The 16,847-nt window shown below is 41.4% G+C and overlaps 1 protein-coding gene across 4 annotated transcripts in view; it reads right to left on the bottom strand.

The window, feature by feature from the left end:
* EDARADD (EDAR associated via death domain) overlaps nucleotides 1-16,847 on the bottom strand; it is a 78,758-nt gene that overhangs the window by 31,165 nt on the left and 30,746 nt on the right. For all 4 annotated transcript variants that reach the window (XM_064276708.1, XM_064276709.1, XM_064276707.1 and 1 more), the window contains one exon: nucleotides 9,637-9,695. In XM_064276708.1, coding sequence (XP_064132778.1) covers nucleotides 9,637-9,695 — 59 coding nt within the window. The remainder of the gene's footprint in view (nucleotides 1-9,636; nucleotides 9,696-16,847) is intronic.

Below are 16,847 nucleotides of genomic sequence, written 5' to 3'. Positions count from 1 at the left end.
GTAGAAGCAACAGCTGGGGCTGTTCCTCTTCCTCTCTCCATGAGGAAGAAAGGGGCTGCCCTCTACCCACCAAGCCAAGTGCGAGAGGCTTCAAGATCATGACTTGTTGGAGAGTTGCTGGCCAGAAGGGGTGACCAGCCTCTCACTCCCCAGTTGGATGCGCGCTGACCTGCAGATACGCACAGGCCCAGCCCTTCCACTGGTGAGAGACCCTAACCTGTGTGTGGAGAAGGGAGAAGCTGCTGGAGATGCCCCTGATGGAGGGACATGTGCATGTGTCCATGGGCCAAGTGGTCTGGGGCCATCTTGAAAGGAGCCTGCCCAGAAGTCCACCTGCTCAGGCCAAATGTACATGGTGTCCCACTAGAAGAAAACGGGGTTGGTGGTTGGGGGAAGATGTAAAAATTCAGCTGAGGGTGCACACCCATACCAGGTAATGGGGCAGTGCTGAATTCTCATATGGGGGGGTGGGGGGGTGGGGGGAGATAGGGGTGTACTTGAAATACCTCATTAGGTACAATCTCCTACTTCCCAAGAGAGTGCACCAGCATTTTGATGTCTGAAGGCCCCGCTGGCCATGTGAGCCCAGGATCACCATACAACGGCAGCACAGTGTCAAGACTTTGGGCCATTCCCTATCCCTCCCCTGACCCCTTAAAGTGAGTCGGGAGGAAGGGGAGAACCAGGTCCACCTGCCTCTTCTTTGTGCCTCAGAGTTTCAGATCAGGCCTGAGTTGGAAGTGGGAAGAGAAGCTTTGAACTGTTTGTTTTATTTAAATATAATACTAACCAATACTTATTGAATACCTACTGTGTGCTAGGAGATTGGTATTATTATATCCATTTTACAGATGAGGAAAATGACTGAGGGAGGTTAGATGACACAGCTAAGTGTCAAAGCTATAATCGGGACCTAGTAGGTCTGATTAAAAAAAAAAAAAAATTTTTTTTTTTTTTTTTAAATGATTAGCCTATGGCAAACCCGTATATCTACAAGCATGGGCTCTGGAGTCAGACTGCCTGGATTGTTCAATTCTTGGCTCTACTACTCAGTAGCTGTGTGACCTTGAACAAGTTATTTAACCTCTCTATGCCTCAGTTTCTGCACCTGTAAAATGGGCATAATAACAGCGCATCCCTCAGGGTTGTTTTAAAAATTAAATGAGCTGACAGATAAAGTGCTTAAAAAAGTGCTGGGCTTTAAAAATGGGAACTATACTTAATATTCTTTTGATTACCTCCAGTTAACTCTATTCAAAATGCCTATGATATTGTGTTAAGTGAAGAAAGGAAGACATTCAATTGTGTATACAGTGTGATTACAACTATGCAAAAAATAGTTACGCCCACGGAAAAGAAAAAAGGTGGAACTACTTCCCTACCATTTTCTCTCCCTCTCTTTTTTTTTTTTTTCGTTTTCATGAGTTTAAGCACATTACTTTCACTATGGAAAAGTAATCATTTAAAAGAGAGAAATTTTATACTCCTAGCTTTCAGTTACATTTAACTTTCTTTAACAAATAGCCTAAGGTATCATGATTTGGCAAAAGACAGGGAAACATATAGAACTGTATCCGAGATGGGAAGTATACCTAAGAGACTGCATAGGAAAAGAAGTAAATATGACCCTTCTGGTGAGAACAAATGATAAACTGAATTATTCACGAGAGTCAAGGTTAGCTGGGAAAATCCTGGCACCTGTCTCAGAGAAGATAAATAATCACATGTCTGTTTTCTGACACAGCTTCAGCTTCCAGCACTCACAATACCTAGGATGTTATGCTGTGTGTATTCATCCACCCACTCCATGTGCCAGATGCCTACTAAGTACCAGATTCTGAGATAAATGCTGCAATATAACAAACACCAAGATATTGCATGTGTTATGCTAACTGCTTCCAAAAAAGGAGAAAATATCTCTGGGTCTCTGTTTTCATATCTGCAAAGTGAGAAAGTGAGACCAAGGATCCATCCCTTTCCACCTCTAATGTCGTGTACGTCTGCTAAATCTCTGTGTCAGAAACACATATTAGTCAGGTGAAGAACTAACCTGAAATAGCGCAAACTCTTATTCCGGAAATCCATTCACTAGGCGAATGGATAAACAAACTGTGGTACATCCATTCAATGAAATACCCATTCAGTGAAAAAAAGAAATGAGCTATGAAGTTACAAAAAGACATGGAGGAAACTTAAATGCATAGTGGTATGTGAAATGAAGCCAGTTGGAAAAAACTGCGTACTGTGTGATTCCACTTATAGGACATTCTGGAAAAGGCAAAACTATGGAGACTGTAAAGACATCAGTGTTTGTCAGCAGTTAGAGGAAGGGGGCAGGGATGAACAGGTGAAGCACAAGACATTTAAGGGCAGTTCAACTATTCTGTATGACACTGTAATCGTGGATACATGACATTATGCATCTGTCAAAACCCACAGGGTTGTTCAACAGGAAGAGTGAACTCTAACAAAAACTATGGGCTTTAGTTAATAATATATGCATATTGGTTCCTTAACTGTAACAAATGTACCACACTGATGGAAGATGTTAATCATAGAATCCAGCATGCAGTGGGGGAAAGGAGGCATATGGGAGTTCTCTGTACTTTCCAGAATTCTAAAACTGCTCTTAAAAAAAAAAGTGAGGGCGTGTGACAAAGGTCACTAATTCTCAGTTTTTCCTCTTCAACTTTCTCCTCCTACCCTTTTACCACAGTCAAGGTCACTGCTTGATTTTTTTCTCTCCTTGCTGCCTATCTCATCCTCAGGGGTAGATGGCAGCCATAAAGATCGCTTATGGGGTATTGGAGGGAGCAGAAAAAAGGATGGTGTTAGATAACTTACCAACTACATAATTAGTCCTTAGAGGGTATGAGGACATGGAGTCTTCAATGTCTGTTGAGCCCAGACTATGAGCCTGCTTTTTTTCCACTGCCCAGATAAACCAGATAGGCTATATCTTTTTTTTTTAAATTTTTTTTCCTATTTTTGCCAGCAAAAGGTCACCAGCTGGGATTCTCTAAAACAGATCTTTAATGTTTCCCTCTTCTTCAGTCCCCTGTCCTATCAGTGACCAAACTCTTTTGATGGCCTTTAAAATATTTTGTTTTCAAATGTTTTTGAGTTGCACTCCCCTCCTCATTCTCCCTACCACACCCCAAATTCAGACCCCCATGATTACATTCCTGGATGCTTGTAACAGCCCCTGGAGAATCTTCTCACCTTAGCCTTTCCTCTTACCCAGCCGCTGGACAAGCCAATCCTAGGATAATGCTTCTAAAACTATATTTATTCCAGCATTCCACAGTCAGAATCTTTTTGTGAATTCCTTCCCCATGACCTCCCCAAGTCCACTCTCTCTCCTGGCACTCACAACTTCCACTAGGGCAGCCTTTCCCAAAGTGGAGTTCAAAGGAAACACTGGATGGAGGTACGTGCTGGTGGTGGGAGAAACACTTGTTTCTCGTTCAGTAAGTTTGGTTACCTGTTAAGTGAACTCAATCAGGCGCCTTACGTCTCTTCTCCCCTTTTTGAATTTTGTATGTGTACTGAGGTTCTCTAAGGGGGATTTTCATAGCGAGCTTGCCTGTGGAGCCTGTTTTTAAAGCAGCCATTAACATTCCTATTTGGCTGTCCTGGCTAGAGCATTCACGAGTTACATTTGGCTGTAAGCTCTAAGTGGTCACCATTGTGTCCAGCACCTAAGAGAGTGATGATCATACAACCCTGGCACTCTTTAAATACGTAATAGATGAAGGAATGAATGTTTCATCATCTACCTTCTTGCAATCTATTTCAACTTTATCACACACTAGGACACCACTGTCTATTTCATGCAGGCCTACGGACTCTCTGTTGCTGTTGTCATGGCAGGTCCAACTTATGGTGACCCCACATACAACAGAAGGAAACATTGTCCAGTCCTGCACTATCTTCATGATCAGCAGCATGCACGAGTCCATTGTTGCGGCCACTGTGTATTTTGAGTTCCTTCCAACGTAGGTGGCTCATCTTTCAGCACTGTACCGGAAAATACACTGTTGTGATCCACGGGGTTTTCACTGGTTAACTTTTGGAAGTAGATCACCAGACTTTTCTTCCTAGTCTATCTTATTCTGGAAGCTCTGCTGAAAACTGTTCACCATGCGTGACCCTGCTAGTATTTGAAATATCGGTGGTATCGTGCCCAGCATCAGAGCAATACACAAGCTACCACAGTATGACAAACTGACAGACGGGTGGTGGATAGACTCAAGAAACAAACTCTTTTTTTTTTTTTAATAGTATGCTTTTTTTATTGTGGTGAAAATATACACAAGAAAACATCTGCTAATTCAACAATTTGTACATGTATAATTCAGTGACATTGCTTACATTCTTCATGTTGTACAACCACTATCACTATCCTTTTCCAAATTATTCCACCACCTTTAACAAAAACTCAACACTCAGAAACGCAACACTCCCCAAACAAAAACTCCCCCTTCCTGCCCCCTCCCCCATAACCGCTAATAATCTTTGGTTTCTATATATTTGCTTATCTCATAAAAGTGAAATCATACAGTATTTGCCCTTTTGACTTGTTGTGGCATGCATCGGGACTTCATTTCTCTTTATAGATGACTAATATTCCATTATATGTATATACTACATCTTGTTTACACATTCATCTGCTGATGGACATCTCGGTTGTTTCCACCTTTTGGGTATTGTGAAAAGTGCTGCCGTGAACATTGGTGTACAGGTTTCTGTTTGCGTTTCTGCCTTCACCTCTTCTGGATATCTAGGACTGGGATTGCTGGGTCATACGTAGTTCTATGCTCAACTTTTTTTTTTTTTTTTAAATTATTGTGCTTTAAGTGAAAGTTTACAGTTTAAGTCAGTTCCTTATATAAAAACTTACACACACATTGTTATATGACCCTAGTTGCTCTCTCTACAATGTGACGGCACACTCTTTCTCTCTACCCTGTATTTCCTGCATCCACTCAACCAGCTCTTGTCCCCAGGAACAAACTCTTTTGTCCCCTAATGCCTCTGCTAGATTTCCTCCCTTCTTAACCCTTCAGAATGTCACCATTCAAGGCACAACTCAAATTTGACAACTAATTCAACTTGTTATCTTTACATGGGAAAAAATGTTCATGTTGTTCCCCATCCAACCTTCTTTTAGCCCTTCCTCTGAGAGCTCTTACTTTTAACATGGTAACTCATCTATCTGTGCTTCTGATAGCTGTGTTTACCAAAATTATTTGTGCATATATTTTACCTTCCCTATCAGATTTTTTATCAGATTAAAAATTCTGATATGCGTTCTTCACAGTACATTGCAAAGAATGTTATCAATAAACATTTGCTTAAAAAATAAATCTCCTTTACCTTTGGTGTAGTGGTTAAGAGCTACGGCTGCTAACCAAAAAGGTCAGCAGTTTGAATCCACCAGGTGCTCCGTGGAAACTCTATGGGGCAGTTCTACTCTGTCCTGTGGGTCACTATGGTGTTTTTTGGACTGTCCATGGGGAAAACAAATTCCATTTACTATTCTACCTCTCTCTCTCCTCCCTCTCCCTATCCCTTATTTTTCAATCTCTCTACTCCTGCTGATTCATTATCCTTATAAAATCTTTGATTCCAATCCTAAAAACATAGAAGCCTTTTTCTCTACTTTTCTCAATATCCTCAATATTTTTCTTTGTTATTTTAATGAATTTCTTGGCAGAACTGCATAAACTTTCTTAGCACCCTCTCACTCTTTAACTCCTTGTAATTGAATTTCTGTCCACAGGACAGATTCTCTTCCTAAAGGGTCCCAGTTATATCTGAATGGATAAATTCAGTGATGTCTCAGTAGGCCTCACCCTGACTACCCTGAACCTCCTGATAACATTGACCATCCCTTTCTTGGCACTTGAGGCAATGCCCTCTCCTGGCTTTTTTCTATTTATTCAATACATACTAGGCATTAAGGATACAATTATGAGCAAAAAGATACAGTAGCCTCTGCCCTCGTGGAACATAGTCTAATCAGTGGGAGAGACAGCAATTAAATAATCAGCAAACCATATAACTATAGACTGGGGTGAGTGTTATGAAGAAAAGCATAGTTGCCATGACAACAGATAACTTCATTCTCCAGCTACTTCTCTATCTGTTCCTGAGCTCCTTTTCCTTCTCTGTACTCAAAATGATGTGTCCCTCAGAGCACCATCCTTGGCTCTCTTCTTTGTTTTTCCATAAGAACTCTTTCCCTTGACAATCTCACCCACTCCTTGGGCTTCAACCAGCCTCTTGTGCTTCAACCCTAAGTCATCATCTAGTGCTGCATTTTCTACCGCTTCTTGGGCATTTTCACACCATGTCTCACTGGTATCACAAATCTCACATACCCCAAATTCTACCAACCCTTGTCTCCTCTTTCCTAACCCACAAACAAACAAAATTCAATCCTAACAAGATGCAAATCTGCTCTTCTCCCTGAATTCTCTCTTTTTTTTTATTGTTAGTAGCAACCATCTGGTAGTCACAGGCTTAACGTCTAATCTTGTCTTCTCTCCAATCCATCCAGGGTCTCAGGTATGGTCAGATGATTATCACTTAAAACTCTCTAGGCCTTCCTCTCCAGCATTCAAGGCTCTGGGCCTTGTTTGGCCTCATCAGCTAATATTTCCCATCCATAGCTTCATCTCCAGATGAAATTCACTCTTTGTCACAGACTCTCTCCTTTGAGCCATTGCTTATACCATTCCTTCTACCAGGAATGCTCTCATCTTCCCCTCAGACACACATCCTAGAATCTATTTTTGTGTCAGAGGTGATAATATCATACAGCCATTCAAACAGATGGCAAGATCATGTAGCAAACTGGATAAAATATTTATGAGATAATATTAAATCACAAAAGCAAGATATAAAATTATAAGAAAAGAGTTTTTATAATTATGCATATGGAAAATGTATAAGGGAATAAACTGAAAGGACAAAAAAAATTGGAGTATTACAAAAGTGGACTGTGGATGAGTTTCTTCACTTTTCTAGACTCTAAATTTTATTTCATGTGGTTTTTTAAAATAAGCTTTTTATTTTAGAACAGTTTTAGATTTACAAAAAAAGTCATGAAGATAATACAGAGAGTGCCTGTTTACACACACAAAAAAAAGTTTTTTTTTTATATAAACCTACACCCAGCTTTCTCTATTATTCACATCATATGTTAGTGTGGTACTTTTATCACAAATAATAAACTAATAATTTAATGTGGTTTTTAAAATAAAAAAAAATACAAATAAACAACATAAAGGAAAACGTCATTCTTTCCATAACCTCTAATCCCAACTTAGCCTCCTAATATTTACCATTTTCCATATTTTTATTATTATTTCAGACTTCTCTTGGCATGGATCCTTGGCTACAAATTGGAATAAATTTTGCTTCCCATCATTTGGCATATGTTGGTGCATGTAGTTAAAACTGTACTATTTGATAACAGTTCTGGGAAATGTTTTCTTTGACATAAAATACCACGGAAATTATTTAAACATATTAACCATACCCACACAAATATATGAACCATACCCACCCTAAAATCTAATTGTGTGAGTGACAACTTTCCAACAAGCTTGTAGGCTCTGCCTGTGGTCTTATTCACCCACCCACTCCATTCCTTCATGCCCCCAGCCTTTTTATGTCTAACATAAAAACCCAGATCTGGTCTCAGAGTATACGCTCAGTAAATACCAGCTGTAATAAATTGCAGGAGGCTGTCCCTCATAGATGGAGTACTGATTTTTAAATTACTAAAAGTAAAGAGTTCTTTATAAAATTCTGAGAGACCAGACTTTAATTTTTGACACCAGGACACCACAGTGTTTTCTTTCGCATCATGCATTCAAAGGCAGTTAAAATTAAACCCCAGTAGAAGCAGATCTTTGTTTTTGAATTATAAAACTCACAAAAACTCAGATATTAAATCTCCTAAAGGACATATTTCCAGCTTACTTTTAATGTCTGAACTATAGAAAATGGTGTGGGTTTTTTTTTTTTTTTTTTAAACATTCTCCCCTAATGAGTTGTCTTTGTTTTACCTGCCAAGTTGATTTCAAAGAATCTTTCTGGACATCTCTCAGTTAAGAAAAATCCTATAGATTATACAAAGAAATAACCAGCTGAAGTAGCTATGGGAATATAACACATTCCGTTTTCACAACAGAACTTAAAAAAAAAAAAACTTTAATAGGCTTTCTCCCCGTTTTTTTAGTTGATAACTATATCTTCATCTTTTGGAATAGTCTTTACTTGATATGACCAGAACTATAACACTTAAAATGGAAAAAGTGCTGAACAGTATTACTAATACATATTCTGTACCTAACCTAAAATGGTTTTGGAAAATCCCTAAAAGCAAATTAAACAAACAACATAGTGTTCTTTTAACGTCAAGGGAGTCTATCATATAGAAGAGAAAAATTTTGTTAAACAAATTAAGGATTGCGAGAAAAAAAAAAAGTATATTTTAGGTGCAGTAAAATATTTTATATTCAGTGAGCACAGAAGTCAACCATTAGATTGTAATTCCAAAGAAAATGCTGAGTATCACGACAGCCAATGATTAAAGATTCCTTGTTTTATTAAATAAACTATTCCACAAATGAACATTTAAAGTAGCTCCACTGGTCATTTTCAAGAGCTCTGCTTCATGACTAAAATGTCTTATTTTATCAACTAAGGCATAACTTTGCTTTACTGCAAATGTGTTTTGAGCTACCCGAGAATACCACCATTGAAGATTTATTACAGACTGATGTTTCTAAAGCAAGACTAAAGAAAACTTCGAATCTGACTTGTTAAAAATTAACTTGGTGGTAGAGAAGGAGCAGGATCCAACCAGCATATCTTGAGGCAAGACAGGCTTTTTGAGACATTTAATGCTCTAAATATAGCTTAGCAGGTGTGAGGGATTGTGCAGTTTTGTTCACGAGCTTTAAGTACGTGAAAGGAGATGGACTCGACAGTACAACGGTAGCTAAAGCACACAGTGACACAAGGAAACCCCTGGAAGGATGTACATCTAAAGGTGAACAGTGCAATGACAGGCAATTCTCATTGTTTTCTGTCTACTTTCTATACTACCCTGAATTTTAAAATAATAAACATTCTTTTATACATAGAAAACAATAAACATATTTGCTCTTTGGAAACAGACAATAAAAATAATTATGCAAAAGTTGGATTTCTGATATCTGAAAAAGGAAAAAGCTTTATAAAACATTACAGAACTGTTATTAGACTATCAGGTTTGTTGTAGCTAAAAAATAGTAATAATTCCCTTCCACAGCATACCAGTTACATGAGAAGGAAAGCAACAGCCCTTTCTAACTCGCTAAGAGATTGCTTGTCTGTTCTTGGCATGTAGATAAAGATTTATTTCAAACAATGGACTAAAGCTACCAGTTACTAGAAGTCATAGAAGTTGCATAGATGGGCTACATTACTGGTATGCATAAAGACCATTTTTAAACTTATTATCCAGAAACCCTGCACTTCATTCTTCATTTTTAAAGCTGTATAATTCCTAAAACAATTTCAGCTAGATTAGCACATACCTAAGGATAAAAATATAGTTGAAATTATCATTCTTACCTGATGATGCTCATCAGAATTCGGTGGGCAGTCGGAAGTAAGTGTATCACACTCCTCGGCTAGAAAAAAAAAATTCACACAAAGCTTGATATAGGCAGCACCCACTCTGTGATGTAAGACTTAAGATTTAATATTATGTGAGGTCTTAACATCTGGTAAAACCAAGACGGCCTTCAATGGCTTAACCACAAGTTCCCTCCCCACTCTGTTCCCATGAATAAGGTCCCCTAGCAAAACAATGCTTCTTATCAAGGGACTGGGGACAGTGCCTGCTCATCCCTGAGCAATGGGTTTAAGTTCCCTGCCAGCCCACAGAACTATTCCAACAAGCCAATCAGATCCTCCCACAGGAACCAGAGGGCACCCCACCCTCTTGATACTACAAGGTCTGCCTCCCACAGTTGTTCATGCTGCTCTTGAGTACAGCTCATGTGGCCCTGTGTGGTGTGGGGTGGCCTCCTCCCCCAAGCTGTGAGTACACGTGATTGATAAACTGCTGACAATCTCATCTGTCCAGTGTTGGGTGTTGTGTGTTCAGCCATCCCCATAACCCTAAAGCGAGACTCCCTCCCTTACCAACAGGTGATTGAAACAACTGGAGTCACAAACAGAATGGCCCAGCCATGACCAAAGATACCTGGTCAGATTTAACTAACTGCACTTGGCTAATTAGCTGGTTCCATGATACAGTGAAGGCCACCTGGGAGGCAACTGTCAATTACTAGTGAGCTTGTGCACTGGCCCATGTTGTCTTTGTTACCTGTCTGCCATCCTTTCCATCCTAAAAATGCTCTGTCCCCAAGATGAAAATTGTTAATTGACTATACTCAGTGTGTCACACTGTTGGGTCCAATCTGTGTCTCTGAGGCTATCACCTGTAAGGGTGCTGACAACACAGCACCCTAGTTGGTTGACACTTAAGTCCCACTTACCAAGGGTCAGCCTAGAACTCTGTCTACCCTGGTGACTGTCTTTGGCTGCCTGGGGCAGCCATATGGATATTGTTTGTGACTGTGCACCTTTGGGACAGGCCTGGGGACGGCCTTTGTGGGGGCTGTAGAAAGGAAGGAGACCATCACCCAGGGAGAATATAAACATGGCACCCTGTTATTGTTGTTGTTCAGGCAAAGGTGGTGACCTTGCCCATCTCCTGTGCTCCCGCTTCCCTTGCTGCTGTCACACCTGCTCTCCTGATCCCCAAGGATACTGAGGTGCGTGTCTATGCAGCCCATGGCCCAGGTGCTGATGAAAAAGAAAAGGGGAAGGAGCATTTGGTGCTCAGCTGTTCTCCGCGTGCAAAACCTCTAGCTGGTGCACCTGGGTTTGCTCAGCACTGCTGTGATCTCCATCAGGGCCGTAGACAAAATGCCCTTATTGGATACAGACCCCAACCTGGGAAGACTGACCAGCACTCCCTGGAAAAAAAGGTGGCCAGCTACTAGGGGGACCACCAGGATCCCAACCTTTCCCCATAACCGCCTAGAAGGTCCAAATCATGGGTGACTGGACGAAGACCAAAAACTGAAAGCTGAAACTTTACACAGCTAGAGATATAAAATATTCAGAGAGATTCCAGAGGGAGGGAGGGAGGGAGGGAAGGAAGAAAAAGGAGAAGGAGGAGGAGGAGAAGAAGCTGCCTGCCTGGTGGAGAAGGCAGAGCTGTAGCAGAGGTTGGTTTCAATCCTCCAACCTCAGGTTTATGGATAGGCCCAGCATTCTTCCGCTGTACCACCCTGCTGCCTCTCCATTGGATGCAACAAAGATCCTGAGCCTTAGTGTTACAGGGAAAACCCATGGCACCCTGTAGCACAGCAAAGGGGTTAATTCAAACTTGACTTAAGCAGGGGTACTTAAGCTATATGAAACCAACCACTGCCATGGGGGAGGCCCCTACTCCTACCAATACTGATTTGAGGCTCTCTGGCCAGAAAAAAAAGGAAACTCTGGTGGCATAGTGGTTAAGTGCTACGGGCTGCTCACCAAAGGGTTGGCAGTTCAAATCCGCCAGGCTCTCCTTGGAAACTCTATGGGGCAGTTCTACTCTGTCCTATAGAGTTGCTATGAGTCGGAATCAACTCGGCGGCACTGGGTTTGGTTTTTGTTTTCTTTTTTTTGTAGGGGGGAGCTTATAAATACAAGCAGGGTAGATAGGACTCGTCCTCCCTACTAAAGTATATCTAGTGACCAAAAAAAGAAAAAAAAGGACTAGAAAGAAAGCTGGATATAAGGGTAGGAAATGAAAAAAAAAAAAAAAAAAAAACTGAAGCAGAAGTCCACGAGTTGACCCAATTGGAAATCCAAAATTTACTAAAATAATTCATACAACAAAAAGATAAAAGAGCACTAATTGGTTTTTTCTGCCTCTACGACTGGAATGCAACAATTAGCAAACTTTGATGAACTTAATACTGGTACTCAAATTACAGCTACCCCTAGAGATCCCACCAAATTTAAACACTGTACCCCCTATAATCTTAGAGGAGTTGTTGAATACAGAACAAGAAACAATAGGTATGCCTCACTTTAACCATCAGAATGCTTATCTTGCCTAAATTCCCCATGGTGATTGCACTCATTGCCCTAAGCTATCCCACAGTAGGCATTACCCAATGAGTAATAAATTAAGCCTTTGTCACTTTTGTCAAACGGGCTTGGCAAAATGGGACCCCACAATCTCCCACCCCCAGTTAAAATAGTTAATGTGGCCTACTGTTAATTAAAACAGGGCCTTCAAGGATTGACACTTACTCTATAAGACCTAATGGGTGAAGGGGTGGTCATCTCCACTGCTTCTCCACTAAACAGCCCAATTTGGCTTATTCTTAAACGTGGAAAAAATGAAGGGCACCTCATGGTGGATTACTGCAATCTTACTTCTGAGTTCTCATCCATTAAGGTCTCCATACCCCATACCCAATATTACTGAAATTACTGGCTCTGTCCAATCAGCAACCGGTAAGTATTTTGCTATTATAAATTCGGCTAATATGTTCTGCTCGGTGCCTATTTCAGCAGCCTCTCAGCTGCAGTTTGCCTTCACCTCTGAAGGGACATGATATACCCAGGGGGCACCTCAGCAGCCTTGTCGTCACACATAATCTTTGCAGGCAAGATCTTAACTGCATCCATCTATCTCCAGGAGCACATGTATGACGCTCCACTGATAACATCCTCTTCTGAGGACATTCATTTGACACACTCATCCAGGACATACAAATACTCACAAAGGAGTTCACAAAAAGGGGATGGGCCATTACCCCACCCATAGTGCAAGGCGCAGCCACCTTGGTTAAATTACCAAAGATTTGGTAAACCAAGGGCTGCTCTATCCGACACTGCTAAGAAACAGCTGTTGACCCTCTCAGCATCCACAGTATTAATATATACGTCCAACATCTTTTAGTCCTTTTTGGGTCATGGAGGCATCATACTCCTCATTCACAGATTTTACTTAATCTCACTAAGGCTGTTACTTGCCAACTGGCCCACTCCAGCAGAAGGTTACCACAGGCACTCTCATTAGTACCCCAGAGACTCCTCCACTGCAGGAGCTTTAGCAAACTACTCTCACACCTCCTGGAATTTCTGGACCTCCCACGATCGCCATAAGTTGTCCATAGGTTTCTGATGCAAGGAACTGTCCTCCTAGGCCCCACTCTATACACCATTAAAGTAGCAATTACTGGCTACATATAGGGTTCTCCTGGACACAGGGGTTCTCACCTACCCTGAGCCTGTGACCCTCTGTGCCCGGCCACCCACTATGCCTTCAGTCATGGAAGCAGCACCCTGCAAACTCTGCATGGCTACAGGCCTTGCTACAGGAAGGAAACAAATCTGGATCCTTTGGCATATCCCACCACAGGAGGTGGTTACCTCCCCTGTCCTCAGTCCCTTGCCAGATGACATGGTGCAGGAAGAGGTCACCCCTCTCAAAGACACCTTGGGATCAACTGAGTAAACAGCAATGGGAGTTCATAGACTTCATGAGAGCATCGCTATCACCATCATACACGGTGAAGCTCAATGGAGGATTGCTGTTTTCCATTCCTTAACAGAATGTTCCTGATAAAGGACATGATCCAAGGGTCAGAACAACTGTCTAAACTTTAGGCAGTTACCTTAGACTGGGTGCTCTGGCCAACAAATGGTCCCATCTGCATATTTTTTACAAACTCTTGGGCAATGCCTAAAAGCTGCCCCCTTCAGGGTAAAGAGCTCTGGGAACTTCTTGCCCCACAGATATCCAAAATATAAATCAAGTTGACAGATGTCTCTACACATACTAAGGCCACGATAAAAGGCTCTACTATAGTGACCAAGGCACACATTTCATTTCTCAGGATACACAATGCTGGGCTCTTAAAGAAGGCATTCAGTGGAACTCCCACCCTCCCTATAAACTCCAGGCAGCCGGTTTAATTTTGAGGCATAACGGGCTCCACAAAATCAAACCTGTTGCTGTTGAGTCAATTCCAACTCCTAGCAACCCTATAGAACAGGGCAGAACTGCCCCATAGGGTTTCCAAGGCCCTTTCATCTTTACAGAGGCATACTGCCACAACTTTCTCCTGTGGTGTTCAAACTGCTGACCCTTCAGTTAGCAGCCGAGTGTTTAAACTATGTGCCACCAGGGCTCCAAGGGGCTCCTCAAAGCATTCCTATTTAAGTTACAAAGTGACAAATTGACCCCCTGCTGGGTGTCCCTATTGCCATAGGCATTGATTAGTCTAAATTCACACCCTTTTTTAGGGACTTGCGTTCCCTATACCAATGCCAGACAGGTTCCACAATTGCCTTTATTGGCTATAAAGGGGGACACCTGTAAAGTTCATATCGTTGACCACCACCTCACCAGGTGGCCCTCTCCCTTCCAGTCAAGTGCCTACTTCACTCACTAGGGAGGTACTTCTCTTACTCCCTAGAAGTCTCAGTCATCACCAAAGTTTAAATTGACATCAAAGCATCAAGCAGCCAATCATAGTTTAAGACCTAAAATTAAGACTCAATATTAATTACATGCTGCCTGGGCATCTGGTAAAATTGGGAGGGGCTCAAATGGCCTAACTAAAAGTTCCCCTCCCCACTCTGTTCCTGCAAATAACAAAAAATGAAACCAAACTCATTGCGTTGAGTTGATTTTGACTCATAGTGACCCTATAGGATAGAGTAGAACTGCCCCATAGGGTTTTCAAGGAGTGGCTGGTGGATTTGAACTGCTGACCTTTGGTTAAGCAGCTGATCTCTTGCCATTGTGCCACCAGGGCTAAACTAAATACCTGCTTATCCTTGAACAGTGGGTTTCAGTTCTCTGCCAGCCCACAGAATTATTCCAACAAGACTACCACATCTTCCTGCAGGAACCAGAGGCCACCCCACCCTCTTGATACTACAAAGCCTGCTTCCCACAGTTGTTCACTCTGCTCTCAAGTGCAGCTCATGTGGCCCAGCTGTGCGTGTATGTGACTAATACACTGCTGTCAATCTCATCTGTCCAGTGCTGGCATCCCCATAATCCTAGAGAATGAACAAGGGGATGATCAAAACACACTCTCATTTACATTGCATCAAATTCCACTGTATTCATTCATCTGACATTTTACTAAACCTTTCAGACAACAGAGACTGGGATTATACTTGTCCCAAGAGCTAACCCTCCTAAAAGTTAAACCCAAACCATTTCAGTTCTGTCAGTAAAGTGGGGATTGCCAGTGGAAGTCAAAGTAAAAGGAAACGCATGTTAAATATTTAACCCCTTACAAAATTAACTTGTAGGAAGGCATTTCCATTCTTAAGTTGTCTTACATGTGTGTTAATTTCACTGCTCTCCCATTCATGGTGAAGACAGGACAAAATGTGTTAAAAACTGATTTTGTTTCATTGATTTGAATCTTTAACCACAGAATCCAACGTCACACTCTTAAACTTAAAAGCCATTAGAAATATACAATGTTATAAAGGAAATATTTAGTGCCATGTAAAATTTTAGTGTTACAAAGCTTTAAAAAGAGAATCATTTAACTCAGTGCTCAAAGGTCAGGAGTGAGACTGATTGATTCATTTGTTTCTTACATTCATTAACACTCATTCACCTATGTTAAGTTGCTAAATTTGTTCAAATAAGGAACTGTATTCATTGCCTCCTACACAACTCTGACTGGAACAGAGCAGATTTTTTTCCTTAACAGTATTACTCAGAAATTTAAACTTAATAGTTTAAAAGACCAAGGGACGTTGAAAAGCAAGATCTTTTACTAAAGTTCTAACATGGTATCTTTTAAAGCTAGAGCAATGGGGGCTCAGTGGTTCAGTGGTAGAATTCTCACCTTCCATGCGGGAGACTCGGGTTTGATTCCCGGCCAATGCACCTCATGTGTGGACACCACCCTTCTGTCAGTGGAGCCCTGCGGTGCTGCTACAATGCTGAGCGGTTTTCAGCAGAGCTTCCAGACTAAGACAGATTAGGAAGAAAGGCCTGGTGACCTACTTCTGAAAATCAGCCAGTGAAAGCTCTATGGATCACAAGGTCCAATACACAGTCCGTCATGGGGATGGTGCAGGAGCGGGTAGCGCTTCATTCGGTGGCGCATGGGGTTGTGTTGGGGGCTGACTGGGTGGCAGCTAACAATAACAACAAAGCTAGAGCAGTAGATCTTGCCTATGTCTGCCGGTGGCCAGTTCTCCTGCATCTGAATCATCTGCTCTCCAGGCCTCCTTAACTGGAATCTCAGGGCGTCCAGCAATCTGCATTATTACCAAATACCCCACATAATTCTGATGCACACTAAAGTTTGATTCTTCACAGCAAAAAGCAATGGACGTATGATTTCAGTCACACATATTCTCACAGTGACTAATGTCATAACTGTCAACACAGCATTTTTATTTTTTAAATACAATAAAATTGGAATTGAAGGTAGCAACCTTTCTTATGTGGTACTCCAAACACTCATGTATTTATATCCTTTTTCCTCTCCTCTGCCTACCTATACATAAAAGAAGAAAGTATTTTTGAATAATGGTCACCTTTGGGTTCTTGTTGTAATGTTAGGTGAGTGGGGTCTGACTTTTTCTTTCTTTTTTTTTTGCAACAGGAGATTCTCAAGAGGGTCTCTGTTAAGGTGGGAAGGGAGGGGGTGTATTTATGAAAAGAATAGGATGCAGACACACAGAAAATAATGCAGGTAGGAGGGATGTTTAGCTTCCTGTTA

Source organism: Loxodonta africana, chromosome 25 (assembly GCF_030014295.1).
Source record: "Loxodonta africana isolate mLoxAfr1 chromosome 25, mLoxAfr1.hap2, whole genome shotgun sequence".
In the NCBI taxonomy this organism is placed as follows: Eukaryota; Metazoa; Chordata; class Mammalia; order Proboscidea; family Elephantidae; genus Loxodonta; species Loxodonta africana.
The sequence above is the reverse complement of the archived record's forward strand: the minus strand, read 5'-3'. Positions and strand labels throughout refer to the sequence as shown.